The sequence below is a fragment of the Podarcis vaucheri genome (genome assembly GCF_965113315.1).
Source record: "Podarcis vaucheri genome assembly, chromosome: 3".
Lineage (NCBI taxonomy): Eukaryota > Metazoa > Chordata > Lepidosauria > Squamata > Lacertidae > Podarcis > Podarcis vaucheri.
The window spans coordinates 61,972,556-61,992,180 of NC_138761.1; the positions used below are offsets into that span (position 1 = coordinate 61,972,556).

Consider the following 19,625-nt stretch of genomic DNA (forward strand, 5'->3'; position numbering starts at 1 on the left):
AGGTCACTGGGTCAGCCTTCTGCACTTATGGTGACAGGTGTTGTATTTCTATTTAGGGTTTTTGGGTTGTTGTTTTTTACTAATTCTTTCTAAATGTGCACTTGCTACATATAAATTAGCTCAGACAAAGTCTATGCAACTCTGTGTCCTCTTTTGGAGGTTACACATTTTCCCCTTTTTGGCAATTTGTAACCTGCGTTCAGAAAAGCTTACACAGAGCTAAGGATGTGGATACAGTGATGAACAGCTAATACAGTGGTACCTCTGGTTACATACTTAATTCGTTCCGGAGGTCCGTTCTTAACCTGAAACTGTACTTAACCTGAAGTACCACTTTAGCTAATGGGGCCTCCTGCTGCTGCCGCGCTGCTGGAGCACGATTTCTGTTCTCATCCTGAAGCAAAGTTCTTAACCCGAGTTACTATTTCTAGGTTAGAGTCTATAACCTGAAGTGTATGTAACCTGAAGCGTATGTAACCCGAGGTACCACTGTAGCTTAGTGGTAGGACATCTGCCTTGCATACAGAAGGTCCCTGGTTCAATCTCCAGCATCTTCTGACTGAAATTCTGGACAGCCACTCAGTGTAGATAATACTGAGCTCGATGGTTTGCCTCAGTATTAGGCAGCTTCTGAGGTTCAAATGACAGTGTGTGTGTGTGTGTTGAGAGAGAGAGAGAGAGAGAGAGAGAGAGAGAGAGAGATTATGTGAGCGTTTGGCACTGCCCACTTTGCCTTGAGCCTACATTTGGCTGGCAGCCCTTGTCAGAAATGCACCCTCCGCCCCACTTTAAGCAGTCCTCCTGGCCTCAATAACCTTCTCCTTTCAAAATTGCCAAACTTACAAATGTACGTATAAATCATAGAAGTTTGTGGAATTCATTACTCCAGTTGAAAAATATTAAGTGTTCCCTGAACGAGATTTTCAAAACTCATTATTAAGCTTTTGTGCTGGATACATGGTATGTGGGGTTTGGGGTGGGTTTTTTGTAAGATGACTAGATTTCCTCCAGCGCTGCTCAGTTTTGCCAACATCCTTCCCTCAGAAGAAACGAAGTCAAGGCTAACAAAGATATGTGATTTATAAGGACTTCAGGGAGGCCAGGAATGTTTCCAATTTTTAGATACTTTTATGCTGTCAGTGATGAGAAGACTATGGAGATCTTTAAAGCTTATTGGACTCACGTAGTTTTTGGTCTGCTCACAAAGAATCCTTGCCAAAAAGAATCTTTTTTTCTAATTGCTTTTCTCTTCTGCTGACATATGGATTTAAAATATATAAAAAATAATAATAATTGGAAGGCATAATTAGGAAGGATTAGGTCAGAATGATACTAGCCCGACAGTGAAAGCTCTGATCAAATGGTGCCCACATGTAAATGTTCCCAGACAATTGATAATCATGCCAATAAGCTGTTTGGCACGGAGGAGGGAGGGAACAGCTAATCACAGGGGGCACTTTCCATGAACCCTTTCAGAAGCTTTACTCCCCTTGGACTATTTCACAGGGCCAATGTTGAACAGAGAAAAAAACCTTCATCCATTTGGAGTGAGGGAATTGCAATCTTGTGTGCCAAGATTCCAGTTTGTGGCTCATTGCAAAAATTCTTTCAGAGCCCACACCGACAACTTTGGTTTGCACCAGCCTTCCCCCACCCTGATGCTGTCCAGATGTTTTGGACTACAATTCCCATCAGCCTTGGTCAGCATGACCATGGTCAGAGCTTTGTAATCCAAAACATCAGAAGGGAACAAGGATGGGGAATCCTGGATTATACAACCTAATCTCAAGGGGAAATGACACGCCATAGGCTCATTCTCATGTCACCAAGCCATAGTTTGACATTATGTCCAAATAGAATCTATATCTGCACACACTCTCTCACACACACTCAGTTTCAGGTCAACAAGTGTGGAGTACTTAAGTCATGAATATACATGCATGAACCAGCTTTAAATTTGGCTCAGTTCAGAAAGCGGTTGTAATGAATGGTTAGTATCTGTCATCAGACCAAGTCCCTTCTCAATGAGGGATGGAAATAAAGGCAGCATAGCCACTGCCTACTTACTTGGGTGAAACCTGCTTGTTAGATGAATAACACTCGCATGCCACATATCTGCCTAGCCGTCAAATATATAACGAACTGATTCCCCCCACCCCCGTCCTTGTGTGAATTTTTCTGTACAAGCCAAGAGAGATATGATGGAAAATCCAAGGGGTCTGAATCAGTACCACCACCTTGCCAGTAAATGGCATGCCATTTATTTGGGTTGGCAGACTCGTTAAGGAGGATACCATCTGGGAGCGATTTATTTTCCCGAAGCAAAAGTGACTGGAGGAAAACATAAGATATGAAAAAAGCCAGATAATCCTGTTGAAAGAGAAGGGAGGAAGAAAAATATTTTGTAAAAATAACTTTCCTTGGAAGAATCCAAAATGAGGTTTCCAGTGCAGTGTGGATTTATGCAGACCTGCCCTTGAAATGTTAGAAAATTACAGACCATTCATTAAGTAAGACAGGAAGGATTCACAAACTTGAATGAGGACACCAGGCAGGCACTTAAAAGTTGGCTTTCCCTCCTCACTGGATTTTAATAAATGATCAATGAAGAAAAAGGGAGGGGGAATTTTTCAGTTCCACAGCTCACACAGCCCAGTAATGTGTTGGCATGCCTCTTAATATTTCCAAGGGACTGCTAGGAATGTGACTGAAAACGGAGGTCAGAACCGCATAAATAGCACCTGAATCCATTCCACTGTGTTGCTATAGTGCTTTATCCAGATTAGTTTCAGGCCATGTGAAGGACATTTCTTTGAGAAGGGTGATTTCTTCTCTAAATTAATACTTACTTTTGGAAGGTTAATTGAAGTCCTTTTTACTGATATGATTAATGGCTTCACCAAAAAACTAGGAGAAAGCTTTTAACTTCCTAAGATTGAATTTGTGAGTCAAGTTGGAATCTCTCTATTTCTGAAACATCTCTTGCCTTTCAATCCAGAATGCTACGTATGTTACACTGTCACTCCTAAATGGAGAATAGTGCCCATTCATTTCAGTGGAAGGAACCCATCTGCACATGTGATGGAAATGGGCATGTGGATTGATTAATTGCCTTGAAATGAAAGGGATTCTATTGCAGCAGGCATTAAAACTGTTGCACCTACAGCAGATTACTTGAATGAGATACTGATATTTAAGTGGTAAGTTCTGGTGGTAAGAATTTGCCACCATAAGTTATACATTGTATTTGTATTAGCTGAAATGATAAATAATATACTTAGAGATTTCCTTTCTGCTGAAAAATCACAATATCAGAGTTAGAATTGGGTTCCTAGTATCATACATAGAAAGAGAACTTAGTATCCTTCAATGAAATAAATGAGGAAACCATTAAACATATCAGCAAAATTAAAACCACAAAATAGAGTTTAAAGAATTGTTTAAACTAAAACTATTCGTTTAAAAGACCATTCATCTTGCCACGAAATCTACCTTTTTATTTCATATTGCCTTGCTGCCTTAATTACTAGCAATGTACCAGAAACCATGGAACAACCACATTATTTAAGGTGGGGAAACACAAATTTTAAATTATACCTCTGACCAGCCAAAAACATTATTTTTTCATTCTGAAATGAAGGGAGCTCTTTTACCACAGCTGAGCACACAAATCAGCAGGAACATAGTATTGCAGAAGAGGCCTAGTTTCCTTCAGTACAGATATGCACCCTATCTTTTGAGTGCCTCTTTCTGTGGCTGGAAGCATCTTTGGGAATTCTAGTTCTGTGAAAATGGGGCTGTATTTTTGTTGGGTGGATACTACACACACACACACACACACACACACACACACACACCATGATGGGTGCCAACAAGCCCATCCATTCTGCCTATTAATGGGCCTGGACTGAGACCTGTAGACTCAGCCCATCCCCGGGGTCATGTTATCCATGAGGCACTGTGAGGAAGTGCAGTTTATGGCCAGCTGCAGAATTGCTGAATGGTGAGGCAGCAGCATCAAGGGATGCCTTCAAATGATGGAAAGATGTGCTGGTATAGCAGGAAGAGGCTCCATGGAAAAGCGAGTGAAATGGTTAAAGCCAGCTGAGACAACTATGCAAGTAGACAAGAACATGGTGCTTTTCTACCTCTAAAACAGGAATATGGAAGATGTGGCTCTCCAGATGTTGCTAGACTACCTCTCCCATCAACCCTCCCAGCATCACCTTTGGCCATGCTGACTGGGGCTAATGAGAATAGAGCCCAACAGCACTGGGTCATATGTTCTCCCCCGTCCCCAGTTCTGAAATAAGCCACTCTCTCACACACCTGCAGTTATTAAGAATGTCCATTTACTTTCAGATTTGAAAGTTTAATCTTATTGCACAATACGTTTATAGGATCTACTACTTTAATAGTACTAAACATCAATCAAATTTGCTAATCCTTCGCATAATAAGGCATTGTTATGTTCTTCTTTACTTCTCAGCTTTTATATATGTACTCAGGGTACAAGTAACTTGCATGAAGATTTTGAGCATGCCATATAGCTGTGTCTCTTAATTTCTTTGCTGTCTGGTGGAAATTCTATTTTTAACATTGCTAATATATTTTCTTGGAACTGAGAGCTCATCTGTGCTCCCAGATAAGGATAGGAGGGGGTGCGGGATGGGGAGAAGGCAATTTCTGTTTTATGAGTACTTTTGCGAATTGGTATTTGCTCCTCCAGTCATTGGAAATGCTCACTTTGATTCAGTGCTATACAGGAATTGTACATTTCAGTAATTGGCCAGCTGGGACTCAACTTCATTCAGCCAAGATTCTAGAACTAGTGCACAAAAAAGAATGGTTGGTGAATTTTAAAGTGTATTCGTTTCCAATTATCTAAAAAGCCACATGCTCATAAGGTAACATGAGGTACAGCGTCTCTGAGACCACAGTATGGCAGTCTGAATACGTACTTGATGAAATACCCCTTAACATCATGAAATCTCTGCCTATAGAAAGCTAGTTGGCAGGGGCAAGAGAACTGGATTTGTTGTTTCCCAGACATTCTAGCTTACTATATCCAAGGAATTTACTATTGTATATATAGTTCTGGGGGGATTGCCATTTGGTGTTTCTGGATTATAGCATAATAACAAACAAAAACAATACCCCACCACACACAGAGTTTAAAAGGCCATAGATTGTTAGCCAAAGGCCTGGGAGAAGATGAACATTTTTGCCTGGTGGCTATAGGTGTATAATGAAGGCACCAGCTGAACCTCCCTGGGGAGAACATTCCACAAATGCAGAGCCACTGCAGTTCTTGTGTTGCCACCCTCCAGACCTCTGACAGGGGAGGCACAGGAAGAAGTGCCTCTTCCTGCCCTGTTGAGCAAACGAAGTCCAGAGTGTGGCCTGTCACATGGCTTGAGCTAGTGACATGTTGGGACAGCCCTGTGGCTGTCATGGCAGCCATGATGTCCTGAGCCTTGGCATGGATGTTGAAGTCCTCCAGAACCAGCAGTCTGAGAGTCCTCAACACCACCTCTGAAACCAGCTCTGTCAGCCCAGACAGGGAGACTGCTGGGCAGCAAGGCAGGAAATAAACTAGCAAAATCCCTAACCTGCCTGATTGCCCAACACCAGGAACACACACTCTAGATTCCCCCTCAACTGGGCAGAGAGCCTGGAGAGAGAGATGGAATCTCTATAGACCACAGCAACTCCCCTCCCTCATCCTCAAGTCTGCTCTGATTCTGCACTGAGTAGCCAGGTGGGCACAGCTGGGTGAAATCAACTCTACCCTGCTCACCCACCCAGATCTCAGTGATGCAGAACAGATCAGCCTCCTGATCCATAATCAAATATTGGATGAGGAAGGTCTCACTCAGAGTGGACCTGGTATTCAGCAACAGCAGCCGCAGACCCAAACTGCAAAAACCAAGCTCTCGTTTAAAAAGTTAGCCAGGGCCTGATCTTGTCTCTGCAGAAAAGACAGCAGATCTGTGACCCACATTTTTTGTAGAATCATGACAAATGCAGTTGCAATTAAATGGAAATTAGATTTACACAACACCAACAGCCATAACCATCAAAATACCTTCATCTTCAAACAATAGACTGTATTATAGTTTAGTGCAGTAGCTAGGAGAATGAGCTGGAAATTCATTGTTCACACCCCATTTCAGCCTTGAGTGCACTTTTTATAATTAAAATGTTTTCTGTGCCTTTCACCTAAATTGATCAGAGCAGTAGGCACACAAGGAGGAACTGAGTAGTGCAATTCAGAGGCAGCCCCGAAAGAACTCTGCTCTGGCTACTTCCTAAAAGCTAATTGAAAGGCCTTAAGCAAAGATTTTCCCTCCACATGCAAGATGGGGATTAAGGGGCATATTCATCTAAGTAGTTGTGTGAGTAGGAGTACAAGGACTTCACTCCATGCCCCACCTTCAGATCTGCTCTGGAGGGTTGGGCGAGCTCCCAGTACAGTTGACAGGGAGATGATTGTACTGTTGGGCAAGCAGAAATGCTTGTGCTGATGGACCAATCTCCTTGGTCCTAGGATGAATACTACCCTGTAATATTGAGGCTTGCTTCAAGGTTTGCTGTATGTCCAATGCATTCAACACTTGCCAGGTGCTTTATTATTGCACTGTTAGCCTCACCTGTTTCAGAGGAGATCTAAAACAGAAACCAATGTCCAAATATTATCACTTCCTTCAGAACAACAACTTCTACCCATTCCTGATTTTCCCAGATTTTAAAAGGTGGGTTGAAACTACTACTTTTTACACCCGGCCCCTCCCTCCACATGGTCCTTGAGGAAAAAAATTATAGCTAAGGATCAACACCAGTCTTGTGCTTAGCATCATAGTCCAACTCCCTGCAATGTAGGAATCTTTTGCCCAACCTGGGGCTCAAACCCACAGTCCTGAGATTAAGAGTCTTATGCCGAGTCTCATACCAACTGAGCTATCAATTTGCCTTATTATTTCCATGTATGGGATGTAGTTCTAACACAGCAAAATACTGCCAGAAGCTAAAGTGCAGCAGGGGTGGGTGGGTGTTCCCATCTGTAAATGTGAATCAACCTCTGTTTGGGGTGGCTGTTTTGAGTCTGGGCTGTCTTGATTACTTTGAATTTGCCTCTATTACTATGGTCTTTTCCTAATAGGCTGCCTTGTGGGAGTCAGGAACTTGCCAAAATTACTTCATGCTTATCAATGACTGTGAATGCTTTTCTGAACAGTCAGTTTACCTGCAGACCTGAGGCAATCTTCAGCAAATGCATATATTTTGTGAGAAACAGCCAACTTTTGTATTGAATTTGGAGAGGAGTGGAGAATTTAACTGGAGGTTAACTGGCTGACTGACCGAACCCAAAGGGTGCTCATCAATGGTTCCTCTTCATCCTGGAGAAGAGTGACTAGTGGGGTGCCACAGGGTTCTGTCTTGGGCCCGGTCTTATTCAACATCTTTATCAACGACTTGGATGATGGACTCAAGGGCATCCTGATCAAATTTGCAGATGACACCAAACTGGGAGGGGTGGCTAACACCCCAGAGGACAGGATCACACTTCAAAACGACCTTGACAGATTAGAGAACTGGGCAAAAACAAACAAGATGAATTTTAACAGGGAGAAATGTAAAGTATTGCACTTGGGCAAAAAAAATGAGAGGCACAAATACAAGATGGGTGACACCTGGCTTGAGAGCAGTACATGTGAAAAGGATCTAGGAGTCTTGGTTGACCACAAACTTGACATGAGCCAACAGTGTGACACGGCAGCTAAAAAAGCCAATGCAATTCTGGGCTGCATCAATAGGAGTATAGCATCTAGATCAAGGGAAGTAATAGTGCCACTGTATTCTGCTCTGGTCAGACCTCACCTGGAGTACTGTGTCCAGTTCTGGGCACCACAATTCAAGAAGGACACTGACAAACTGGAACGTGTCCAGAGGAGGGCAACCAAAATGGTCAAAGGCCTGGAAACGATGCCTTATGAGGAACGGCTAAGGGAGCTGGGCATGTTTAGCCTGGAGAAGAGGAGGTTAAGGGGTGATATGATAGCCATGTTCAAATATATAAAAGGATGTCACATAGAGGAGGGAGAAAGGTTGTTTTCTGCTGCTCCGGAGAAGCGGACACGGAGCAATGGATCCAAACTACAAGAAAGAAGATTCCACCTAAACATTAGGAAGAACTTCCTGACAGTAAGAGCTGTTTGACAGTGGAATTTGCTGCCAAGGAGTGTGGTGGAGTCTCCTACTTTGGAGGTCTTTAAGCAGAGGCTTGACAACCATATGTCAGGAGTGCTCTGATGGTGTTTCCTGCTTGGCAGGGGGTTGGACTCGATGGCCCTTGTGGTCTCTTCCAACTCTATGATTCTATGATAAACTGATGTGACCTCTTGGACAGGTGTGTGTGTGTGTGTGTGTGTGTGTGTGTGTGTGTGTGTGTGTGTAGAATAGGTAGGTTTGCCTCTACTGTGCTCTTCTAATCTTTATAATTAAAGCAAATATTACAAAGGCATCATGGAAGTCCCTATTGCTTTCTCAGTTGGTGGAAAATAATGCTGGTGTTGCTCCACCTGGAACTTCTTTCTGCTTGCAGAAGTGAGGCAAGCTAGATAGAAGTTTGGTTCAAGCCGCTTCAGAGCCACTCCCATGATTACCAGCAATTACCTGGGTGGACAAGGTGGAGGTGAGGTCCAGGCTATGCAGACTGGATTAGCTCTGCCAGTGTGTCTGCACAGCCCCGACTCAGCACCACTCTGCAATCTCTGCCTAGGTAAGCTGCAGCAATACTGGTGTCAGGAAGGTGGCTCTGTGCCACTAGTGCATGTGACAGAACTGAATGCTACTGGAGTTCTCTTTCACACATTAAAGACAAAAATCCTCTCTCTGAGAGAGGGCATATTTCCAGTGGCAGCCAGGACTGTAACTATGCTTGCTGAATGCAAGCTGGCTTTACTAGATTTACAAAAACAAAACCCTGAAAGAAAAAGCATAACCAAAGACTCTGAACAAATTACCTCATGCCTTTTTTTCTTTTTACTTCAGGGAAAATCCCTTTCCAACTCCAGATGTGAATGAAGAAGAAGAAAAGAGTCTGCCAAGCCTTCTCACATGTTAGTTCAGGCTATCCAGTTGCGGCCTACAGCTTCAGAGGAAAGAGGGCAAGTCTAACATCTTTGAGGTAAATGCTTTGCATTATATGTTCAGGTATGTCTTGTATGCGTAAAGGGAGGCATTGTCGCTTCGAAAATTGGAGCTCACTTTCAGACTGGATGCAATGCTCAAGTTTTATTATTATCCCTTCATTCAAAATGGCTGGTTTCCAAGAGAGTTGTCTACATGGAAAGCACCTGCCACATTCTCATTCCTGTCTCTTTTGCCAATGTTCTTTCTCTCACAAGCATACTGATGTGCTCCTTGAATTCTGGCAGGCAGATTTCCTTTTAAGCTGGCAGATTGAGAAACTGCCATGTTTTGATGGTGTATTCTGAGCAAAGATGTATCTATGTGCTGTGGGATGATGTCAGCCCCAGCAGCCTCTCTATCAAACACAGTGGAGACAGTGTAATCTGAGTGCAACGGCTCTATGGTGACACAGACAACTGTCTGAATGTAGAATAGATGAAGCCTTGGCTTTTCTTTGTGCCCATGAAGATGTGGTCCAGATGTTGGGTCTCCTATAGTTTGATAGAGCTTAACTAAAAATCTGATCGTGAGAGTAATGATTAATTCAGCCTTTAAAGAATCAGCCAAACAAGAAAATACATCTCTGTGGTTTTTTAAATATTTGGCACCAGGCATAGACTTTCATTTTCAATGCAAATTTTAAATGGAGGATAAAGCTGTCAGTGGCTATTAATCATGATGTTTATAAGAAGATAAGAGGCAACACGCCTCTGCATACCAGTTTTTGGGTTACAACATTTGCACTCTTGTCCTGTGGGCTTTTCTGGTACACCTGGCGGGCCATTAGATAGTCCTTAGGAACAGCTGTGCTGGATCAGACCAATGTTCTAAAAATGAGCAGGAACTGCTATCAGGTTTTGTTTTGTTATGTTTTGAAAGCATTTAGTGAAGTTCCGTCTTTCAGGATTTTTAAGAATGCTGTGAATATTTTCTTTTGCTTAGACTTCATTCGCACCTACTGATAAAGCCAAACCTTAGAGAATATTGTAATGCCATATCCTTCATTGTGTCACCTCTGATTTTATTGGGGGGTGTGTGTGTGTGTGTGTGTATTTTCGTTATTATTTTATGGAAATACGTGTCTTTACACTTTAGGGAAATCAGCCTTGAGGACTTCTTTCTCTTTCACATTCCCCCAAAGTGTTCTTATGTTGTAAATTGTCCCATGATCTTTGGATGAAGGGTGGTCTACAAATCTGATTGATAATATATATAAATAAATAAAGGGGTAGATCCCGCATGTAATTCAAGAAGGAAGTCGCAGCAGGAGTAATAAAAAATGCTGCCTAAGGTGGTAAGATAGTCAGGGAAGCAAAAGCACAGCTCAGACTAGAAAAGGGAGCAAGACTCTTCACTCTCTGAAGGGTTAGGTGCTACAAACATGTTGTTAAGATTTATATAGCACTTTGGGGCCGAAAGAGAATAGCATAGAAAGATGGGATGAATGAACGACAAATCAATCAAAACAGTATAAAATAGAAAAAATCAACACCCACCTCCAGTCACACTGAATTACACATTTGTGATATGCACTTAAAGATCTTAACACGCACACAACTCCTTAGCAATTCCACTCGGGAGCCAGATTAACTCACATCTCCCCCTCCTTTTGCTCACCTTTGAGCCTGCCCTTTCACAACCAGCCAGCCATGAAGAATGCCCTCAACTCCATCACATCAAATGACATCTTAACACAAAGTTGGTCAAATTTTCAAATTGGAAGTAAAAATTCAGTATCAATACTTGCATTTTCAACATGAGAATTTTGGGCACATTTATGTAATATCCCAGAATTGCTTTCTCAGCTGGTCTAAATTTCAGCAGCCACATCTCTCAGCAACGCTAAGAGGTGTTTATACCCCTTTCTTCTATGTTTCCATCAAGTTCCTAATAAACTCAGTTTCTAGTTTCTTGCCCAGGAGGGAATAATTCCAGTCCAGCTTTTTACTTCTTTGGATTCTCCCAGATTGCCACATTTTAGTTTTTAACTTGGGCTTTGGCATGTGGTGGAGACTAGGAAGATAATGAAGTGGCTGTTGTAGAAGGAATGAAGACACTATGATCATCTCAATGGTGTATGTCCTATAGGGCATGAAATGAGTGAGGATGGTGAGTTATCGCGATGTTGAAAACCAGGTATCGCCTAGCCCTTACACACATTGTGATTCGCAATATATTGCCAGCTCAAATATGAAACAATTATCACAATGTGAACTTCAAACCAGTTTTGGATGACATATTGCTATATCACCCAGTCCTAATAGCTATGCACAGTGCTGCTGATTGGTTGGTCCCCGTGATGTCACCAATAAATCTCCCTCTCCATCCCTTCAGCAGTTTTGCATTCTAAATAGAGTTCCTTCTAACTAAGATGATGGATATGTGTACTCATGCAGCACTTTTAAAAATAACAAAGCCTTCATTAGGGGGTGGAGAGAGATGTGATCCAACAGCTGAGCATGTATTCAGTTGCTGGTATACTTATCTGTCACGTCAGCTGCGAAGCTGGGCTTACCCCTTGAGTAAAACCCCCACGGAGTTTCCATTTTTATCTTAACACCTGTACCCATGAAAGCAGTAATTTAAAGTGTTCTGCTGGTACCCTCAAATATCCAAACTCACACAAGTAGCTACAAATCCCCAAATATGCATAGAGTTAAAATTTGCTGTATGTTGTGGTGGACATTTATTTAATAACCGAATTTACAGTTTGTATGTGAATCTTCCTAACAATGTAACTTACAGTTACATAAAGAAAATAAACAAATCTTGACGAATGTTTTGATGCTTTACAAACAACAGTGCCATGCTGCCCTCTGATGGATAATTCCAGGCAAGACAGACAACTGGGCTTCAATAGAATTCCTTCACTCTACCCTGAAAGGAATATGTTGGGACCTACTGCAGTGCACACAGCCAATGGTTAAAAATTATTAATCACACTGTGAATAGTCACACAGCCAATGGTTAAAAATTGTTAATCACACTGTGATTCTGAACCAGGAGTAGGAAGGAATAAATTTCTAAATACCAATAACATTTCCTGAGTAGGCAACACCCTACCCCCAAATTTTAGTTCTATTTGGGAAGAAATAAACACTTAAGACTTTTTGAAGAAACTAGAAAACATAATTTATTATGAAGGGCTCTTCAGACAAGTCATGGCTGAAGTGGAGGTGTATCCATATTATTGTTTCATAAGAACCAATAGCAATGTAAGAATTGCCTTGATGCATCAAAGTCCCACCTATTCCAGCACCTGGAGAGGAATTCAACATGGTGCTAAGCAGATTGCTCTGGGAGCATTTCTGCTTGCCCGATGGAATTGTCTGTCTTCTCCTTCCCCAGTTTGCTGCTCCAGGACTTCTTCTGGCACTCCCCCAAGCCAATTTGGATGCGTTGCCCCCCATTGCGCTACTATAAGTCCTTGAATGGGCTTCCATTGGTTGGGCTCACCTGGGCTCCAATAGTGGCCATCCAGGGGCACCTAAAAGGCTCACAATAGAAGTTAAGGTTATGATCATTCCCTGGTTGCTCTTCAGACTCTGGCATGAACCAGAATGATGATTTCTGCATTCCCACACTGCACTGGCATTTTCATGTGCAGCAAGATTTTTGTTTGAGTTTGTATGTACTAATTGGACTTGAACATGGATGGGAATATGCCTGTGGATATCGGAAATAATTCAGCATGTGTGCATAACATTGTACTAGGGTGTCCACTTGAATATGTTGTCCATTTGCACAATGGATTCCCACTTGAACACTTATCCCAATGTGCATCCCCATTCTAGCCAACTAGGTATAGAGTAGAGCAAGTGATCATTGTCCTACTTGTCTTCCTTACCATTGAGGGCATGCCCTTCTTTTCTTCTTCATCCATTTCAGTCCCCATTTCAATTCCTTTCAAAGGGAGGGATCACCAAAAGGTCAAAATTCCCCAAGTGTGCCTCTGCCACTTTGTTTCAACACTAGTCTCAAACCCTGTAGCTCCAAGGCTCTGATCTTGGAGTTTCAGATGACTTGGGAATCCTATACTGACCTATAAGACACTCTTGCCCAAATCCAGTTATCATTGCCTTTTTGCTTCATCATTTCATCACTTCCTATATCCGTGTACCTGTCTCAAATCTCACTTTTGCCCATTGTGCAATACATGAATTCCTTCTTGGATCTGACATCCATTCATCACTCTCTGTTCTTATCTTTTTTGCAGTGAGGTAGAATGCAATAATCAACATATTCCTATAGAAGTTGATTATTATTTTTTTGTATCTTCATTTTTTGAACTTATTAAGATACGATGTGGAAATTGTTCAATTTGGTTGTGTACTTTTTGATGCGTTTTGTTTGCAACTTATGACTCTTTTTGTTATATTTGTAATTAATTATTTTCCCGCATGTTGTAAGCCGCCTTGAGCATGGCTTTAACTATGGAAAGGCGGCATACAAATAAAATGATTGGATGTACGAGTCTGGGGAGAAAAATGAAATTCATTTACCCAAACATGTCTCACTCGTAGTGGGGCAATCTGTGTCCTGCTTCTATCTAACGTACAGATGGTATGAGCCCATTCTGAAAGGTATATACTCCAATGAAACATAGTTCAGTATCAGTATTACTTTCGTTACTAAGATCTACCACTGCAGTGATGTCAGAAACCCACAGCTTGCAGGGGAAAATCTGTAGTTCCATCTTCAAATCTCAATGCTAAATATGAAACTGTGCATGCTCAGAGTACAGTGGTACCGAGCAAGACGAATGCCTCGCAAGACGAATGCCTCGCAAGACGAAAGAGTTTTCCGTTTTTGGAGTTGTTCCACAAGATGAATTTCCCTATGGGCTTGCTTCGCAAGACGAAATGTCTTGCAAGTTCTTGCGAGTTTGTTTCCTTTTTCTTAAAGCCGCTAATAGCCATGCTTCACAAGATGAAAAAAACGGAAGACAAAGAGACTCGCGGAACGGATTAATTTCGTCTTGCGAGGCACCACTGTATTTCTTTTTTCAAAAATCAGGGTTGGAAAATGTAACAAATGCTTGTGTTTCATAGGTCTTATGTCATTATGCAATGTGCTTTTCTCCATCTCACTGTTACACGAATGCTAATAAAGAAATAAACGTCCATTACTCAAGATTAATAGGTAAAATAGGTTATTCCCCAGTTTTATGGAACAATTTCTCTGCTCAGTTGCAAAGAAACAAAGCCACTCACAGCTTTAAAAAATTTTATTTATTTGGAGTACTAACAAATGGAATGCTTTAAAAGTATTTCTGCTTTTGGCCAGACTTTAAATCCACCTCACTAGTGCTTAATGACTAGTATTTGAAGTTACACCACTGCTTCCCTCAAACTGCTAGCAATATCATACACAATATACTTTTCATGTAGAAAATATAACACATATATATGCATATTTGAGATGATTTTTTTCCCTCCCTCTCTTGTGGAAAGATGCATTTAACAGTTGCATATAATCACAGACAAAGCCAGTATGCAGCTAACACTATGCTGACATATTTTAAAACCTCAAAAATAAATAATTATATACAAGAGAGGTGGTGCTTTGTCAACAAGATAAACAAAGATTTACAATGGGGGAAAAAACAGTATTTGAAAATGTATAAGTGAAATAAGACAGGTTAAGATTACTACATGGTAGTAAAAGCAAAGGATATGCTTAATTTAGTGAAAATATAGGCAAACCATACATTATTCTGTAGGTCAGACAATACCTAGGACTCAGGAAAATTCTACTTTTTCATCTTATTGAACTAGGGTATTTTATTAATTTTAATTCACAAGCATTGCTATTCTCTTATTTTTCCCTTTAAAAACAATTATCTAAAAGAAATCTCACACTAAAGCTACTTTCTGGAAGCCATTAAGAAAGGGAGATAATCATATACAAATTTGGCCAATGCTCAGATACAAATTGTTCCTCTCTATGGAGAAGCCATTCAACCCTATTAGATTATTGTCATCAGGAATTATTTCGTTCACATTTTGAGGTGAAACACTTAGCTGTTTAATTCTAAATAGGACCTAAGCAGTTTCCAATTCAAGTGACTTCCGTGTAACAAAATTCTAATTCTTAAATATATGTGATGCAGTAGAAAAGTGTTGTAATTAACCATACAATATTTGAAATGATATTAAGGGTAAGCACTCAAATTGCTGTTGTACTCCATACCTAGGAATAATAGCAGCATATAATATGAGGGGAAATCTATGATTGGCCACTTGGAGGAACTGCGGTCCTATACAAACTTACCTGAAGTGAGTCAAACTGTACTGGTGCTGAACAGTGATAACATTGGGGTTTGGGGGGTTTTCCTCTAATTTTTGTTGCATTTGGCTAGATCCTTTTTTTAACCCCAAATTTTATCGAAATGATAAATGTAATGTATATATTTACAGTGAATATTACTAGATAATTTCCAAGAATTAAGCATACTGATTCCAGTGGATCTAAGCATGATTGTTACAGCCATGAGTTGTAATTCAAAGCACTTTATAAAAACATGGGGAAGTAAAAATGTGAATGGTAGTGTTGATCAGGAAGATGGTTTGAGTGCTTTGGTGGAAGGAAATAATGAAATAGAAAACGTGAATGAGATCACCTCAACTGTGTTGGTGGATTGATACACCTTAGTGCACACAAAGTATGCTCATGTGCAATCCATCTTTTACATTCCATGTGAATATGAGTAAAATGTGTAAATGTGAACAGATTAACAACCGTATGTTCCAATACTCTGTTGTGCACAGAGAGTTGCCCTATCTCTACAGCTCTATTACTTCAGTAGGCCATGGGATAGCGCTGAGGTTCTCTTAATGTTGGAATCATTTGGGAAAGTGTCCATTCATTTTCCAACCAGGAGTTCTCATGTATATAAGGAGCTTGTAGATTAAGGCAAACTATGTGAAAATGTTACATTTTCATCCACTGTAGTAACAATAAAAATTAACATTTAGTGTTCTGCATGGTATGCAAACCTTCTCATTTGATAATAGATTAGGAAAGGTCATCTATTGTTGGACCAAATTCCTTTTGGTCCAAGACTATGCAAACTTTCAAGTTAGCAAAATTCTTCATTAAGCACCTCTAAAGGCAAAGAAACACTTCCCCACTTTTGCCATTCAAAAAGCTATAAATATGGCCCAGACTTTGCAAGCAAGATTCAGGGTATCTTATCTGAATAGTTTGGCCTTGTGCCTTTAGGCACAAGCATTCATTAATTCACCAATAATAGGCTTTCTCGTAGGGAAAAGATCTCTAGAACACGATGCACTCAACACCCGAGAAGGAATTAAAAATATATATCTATATTCCGTTTAAATAAAGGCAAATTTAAAAAGTCACGAATTTGGGGGGGTTAGGGTGGTCTTGATTTTTGCAAAGATACAGATGGAGTAACATATAACTAATACGCCACTGGGGAAAGACAGAAGTTTGACAAATGTCCTGATGCAGAAGTGTCAGCGTGACTATTGTGTAAGTGAAGACATTCTTCAGATGATGTATTTCCTAAACGAGGACAACTGTTTTTTTCGCTGAAGTTGGTAGACAAACAATAACTGGTTAAAGACTTTGGTATTTTTTCCTCGTTCTGTAATCAAGTCCTTATTCATTCTTAAGCTTCATGCTTTTTGTTGAATTTTGTTGTTCCAGAAATTCAGAACTTTGTGCTGTGGCTCAAGGAGTCTGACATGATGATGTTTTTGTAGAAGTTGTCTGAGTGAGTACTGTAGTATCCCTTCACTTTGTCAATAACCTGATGAACCGGGATGATTGATGTCTGCTCTGTGTCCACTTGGACATATTTTGGTGAATGCTTGTCAAGAAAAACATTGTCTAACAAAAAGGAAGAGAATCCATTAGTAATGTTATTTTCTAACTGCATAGTTATCCACCCACAGGCAATCCCTTAGTATGAACAATCATAGATACATTAAACTTCTATTTTTTATTTCCTAAGAAATGTTCTGAATAATATGGCTTTGTGTAATTTATATTATAGTATGAATTCACTTCTGTTGTTCATTTTCCACAGCTGGAAAACTAGCTTGAATTTTCAGTTGAACCTAGTTCTTTATTATTTCTGTGCTGATTTATACATGATCTCAGCTTTAATATGAATGTTGCACTAAATATCCTCCAGTGAACATTTATGGTACAAAAATGAGGGTAAGGGGAGAATTCAACGACCAATACGCTTTTCCTTCTTTTTCACACCTGCTAACTAGCAGTTGCTTCTGGGTGCTTCCACACTCGACATTTAGTGTGGAATTACCATGCTTCAATCACTCACTTTTTACACAGCATCTACACAAAGCAGCCATCCAGTCACTATCATCCTGCGATTCTTTTGTCTTTTCTCAGACCTCAGAAAACCTCATCATTTTTCAAAATAACTGCAAAGTAGCTCCATCTCCATAGGAGCAGATGCACTTGGTGCTACTCTTTTTTCCGGTGTAGGGTTTTGACATGCATGACAATGTATCAGATACTGTAGATGAACCTATCACAATTCAACTCATATTTACTATAACCTTTGCAGTGTGTGGCATTTTATCACTCTGTTTGCTATAACACTATCATGCATGGTGGTGACTGGAAGGTTTTGTTGTTGTTTTGAGTATTTTAACATTCTTGAAGTAATGTTTTCAAAATTATACCCAAGAAAACATTTTAGCAGTAATTTAAAACTAGATTAGCTAAAAAGGTATCTACTGCAAAGGCTGTAGTGAATGTGTACTGAACTTCAAATGGCATCTGAGGTAATCTGCACCTCCTGTTTCTCCACCCACAGCAGCCATGTCATGCTCACTGGTGTGGACGGAACAGTGGGATGTTCACATACAAGAAGTGCAACATTCCTGGGAGTGTGGCAAGTCAATTGCAATTCCAAGTGTAGCTTACTACAGAAGTGATTAGGTAGTGCCAGGAGTGACTCAAATGGACACAGCTACCCTCTCAGCTGCTACTTCAGCCCAATTCCCCCCCCCTTCTTGCTCCTGGAATTGTGATCCCAGCCAGCTGGGCTCATGTTGTTAATGCAGTGATGCCACATAATTAGATTTGGCAACACAAAGAAAGTTCAGAAAGATGAAAATGCTATTTATTACCTAACTCTCTCTAGATTGTACCCTTATGGATGGGGAATAGGTAGACATTCAGACTTTGCTGGGCTCCAACTCCCATGAGCTCTGGTCACCATGGCTAATCAGGGATCAGTGGTGCTGTAGTCCAGCATCTGCAGGTGGATCACAGGTTCCCCAGTCTGGTATAAGGGCCTCATTGTTAATTTAAATTGGAACGGAGGGATAATCCTTGTTTTCTGTTCCTTTGTGAATGCAGACTCCGCATCTCCACTGAAATGAATTCCAGACTCTTCAGCTGCTCTGTGGACATGTCCTGCCTGCAGGTTTACAGGTGAGGATGAGACTACATGCTAAAGTAGATTTGTATCTGCCACTGAAAATTGTAGCCCAGTGTGAAAGTTCACTGCTGCAATTTGCAGCATCGTATACCTTGTGTTGTTACATTGTGATGATGTGTGTTATTGTAATCTATTGTAATTGATGATGTGTGTAGTAATTGTGCATTACTAGGTGTCGGTAAAAAGCACACATCATGACTCAGACACCAACGTCTAAAAAAGAGGTGCCTATGTCATAACATCATGACTAGGGATTCTTACAGAATTTGATACTTGCAGATTCTGACAGGAATCAAACTGATCCTGCACCATCCAGAATAAAGAGTGGATCAGAACTTAGTTTTTCACTGGCCTCTGTGCTTCCTGAATGTTCTGACACAGTCGTCCATTAAAAAATGCATCAAAATTCTTTTAACATGTTTGAGGGAATTTAAATGCACATTTTTACATCTATTTCATTTAAATTGAAGATTAAAGCGACAGAATAAAATTATGGGTGAAAAGATGCAGAACTGATTCAGACCAGGAACAGACTGATTTATCCATCCTAAGTCATGACAATCATGATAAATGATATTGTGTGTTATTGAGAGGAAGGGAGAATATTGGATGCCATTTTAGGCAGCACAGTGTCTCCCTTTCTATGGCTTTAGAGGCAAACTGCTTTGAGGATTTAATAAAACCAAGCAGTATATAAATGCTGCAAATAAACTAAATAAACATTTTAAATAAATAAATAAATGGTTGTTAATCTTGTTATTCCATCATAATTAGTATCATCCTGAGTTTGTACTGAATAAATCACTTCCAACCACTGAAGCTTGTACATACTCTAGAACAATATTTTTATGATTCAGACATTAACAGCAGGCTAAAAATTATGCTGGTAAAGCTTTGCTGGGCTGAATTTGACCATTAGGTGGAGCTCAAGTAATGAGCAATCATTTCCATAGTTTGGAGCATATTATACTGTATTTATGAACAA

General features: G+C 40.5%; 1 protein-coding gene and 1 long non-coding RNA gene across 6 annotated transcripts in view; one reads left to right on the forward strand and one right to left on the reverse strand.

The window, feature by feature from the left end:
- The window catches only part of LOC309528520, a 50,579-nt gene that overhangs the window by 30,567 nt on the left and 387 nt on the right, over positions 1–19,625 (forward strand). Inside the window, exons 3-4 of the long non-coding RNA XR_014217789.1 lie at positions 9,055–9,190; positions 18,559–18,633. This is a non-coding gene — a long non-coding RNA (uncharacterized lncRNA). The remainder of the gene's footprint in view (positions 1–9,054; positions 9,191–18,558; positions 18,634–19,625) is intronic.
- The window catches only part of ADGRG6 (adhesion G protein-coupled receptor G6), a 101,021-nt gene continuing 95,803 nt past the window's right edge, over positions 14,408–19,625 (reverse strand). For 4 of the 5 annotated variants that reach the window (XM_082215895.1, XM_082215897.1, XM_082215894.1 and 1 more), the window contains one exon: positions 14,408–17,052. In XM_082215895.1, coding sequence (XP_082072021.1) covers positions 16,874–17,052 — 179 coding nt within the window. In that variant the 3' untranslated portion in view covers positions 14,408–16,873. The remainder of the gene's footprint in view (positions 17,053–19,625) is intronic. The other variant, XM_082215898.1, reaches the window with a different exon arrangement.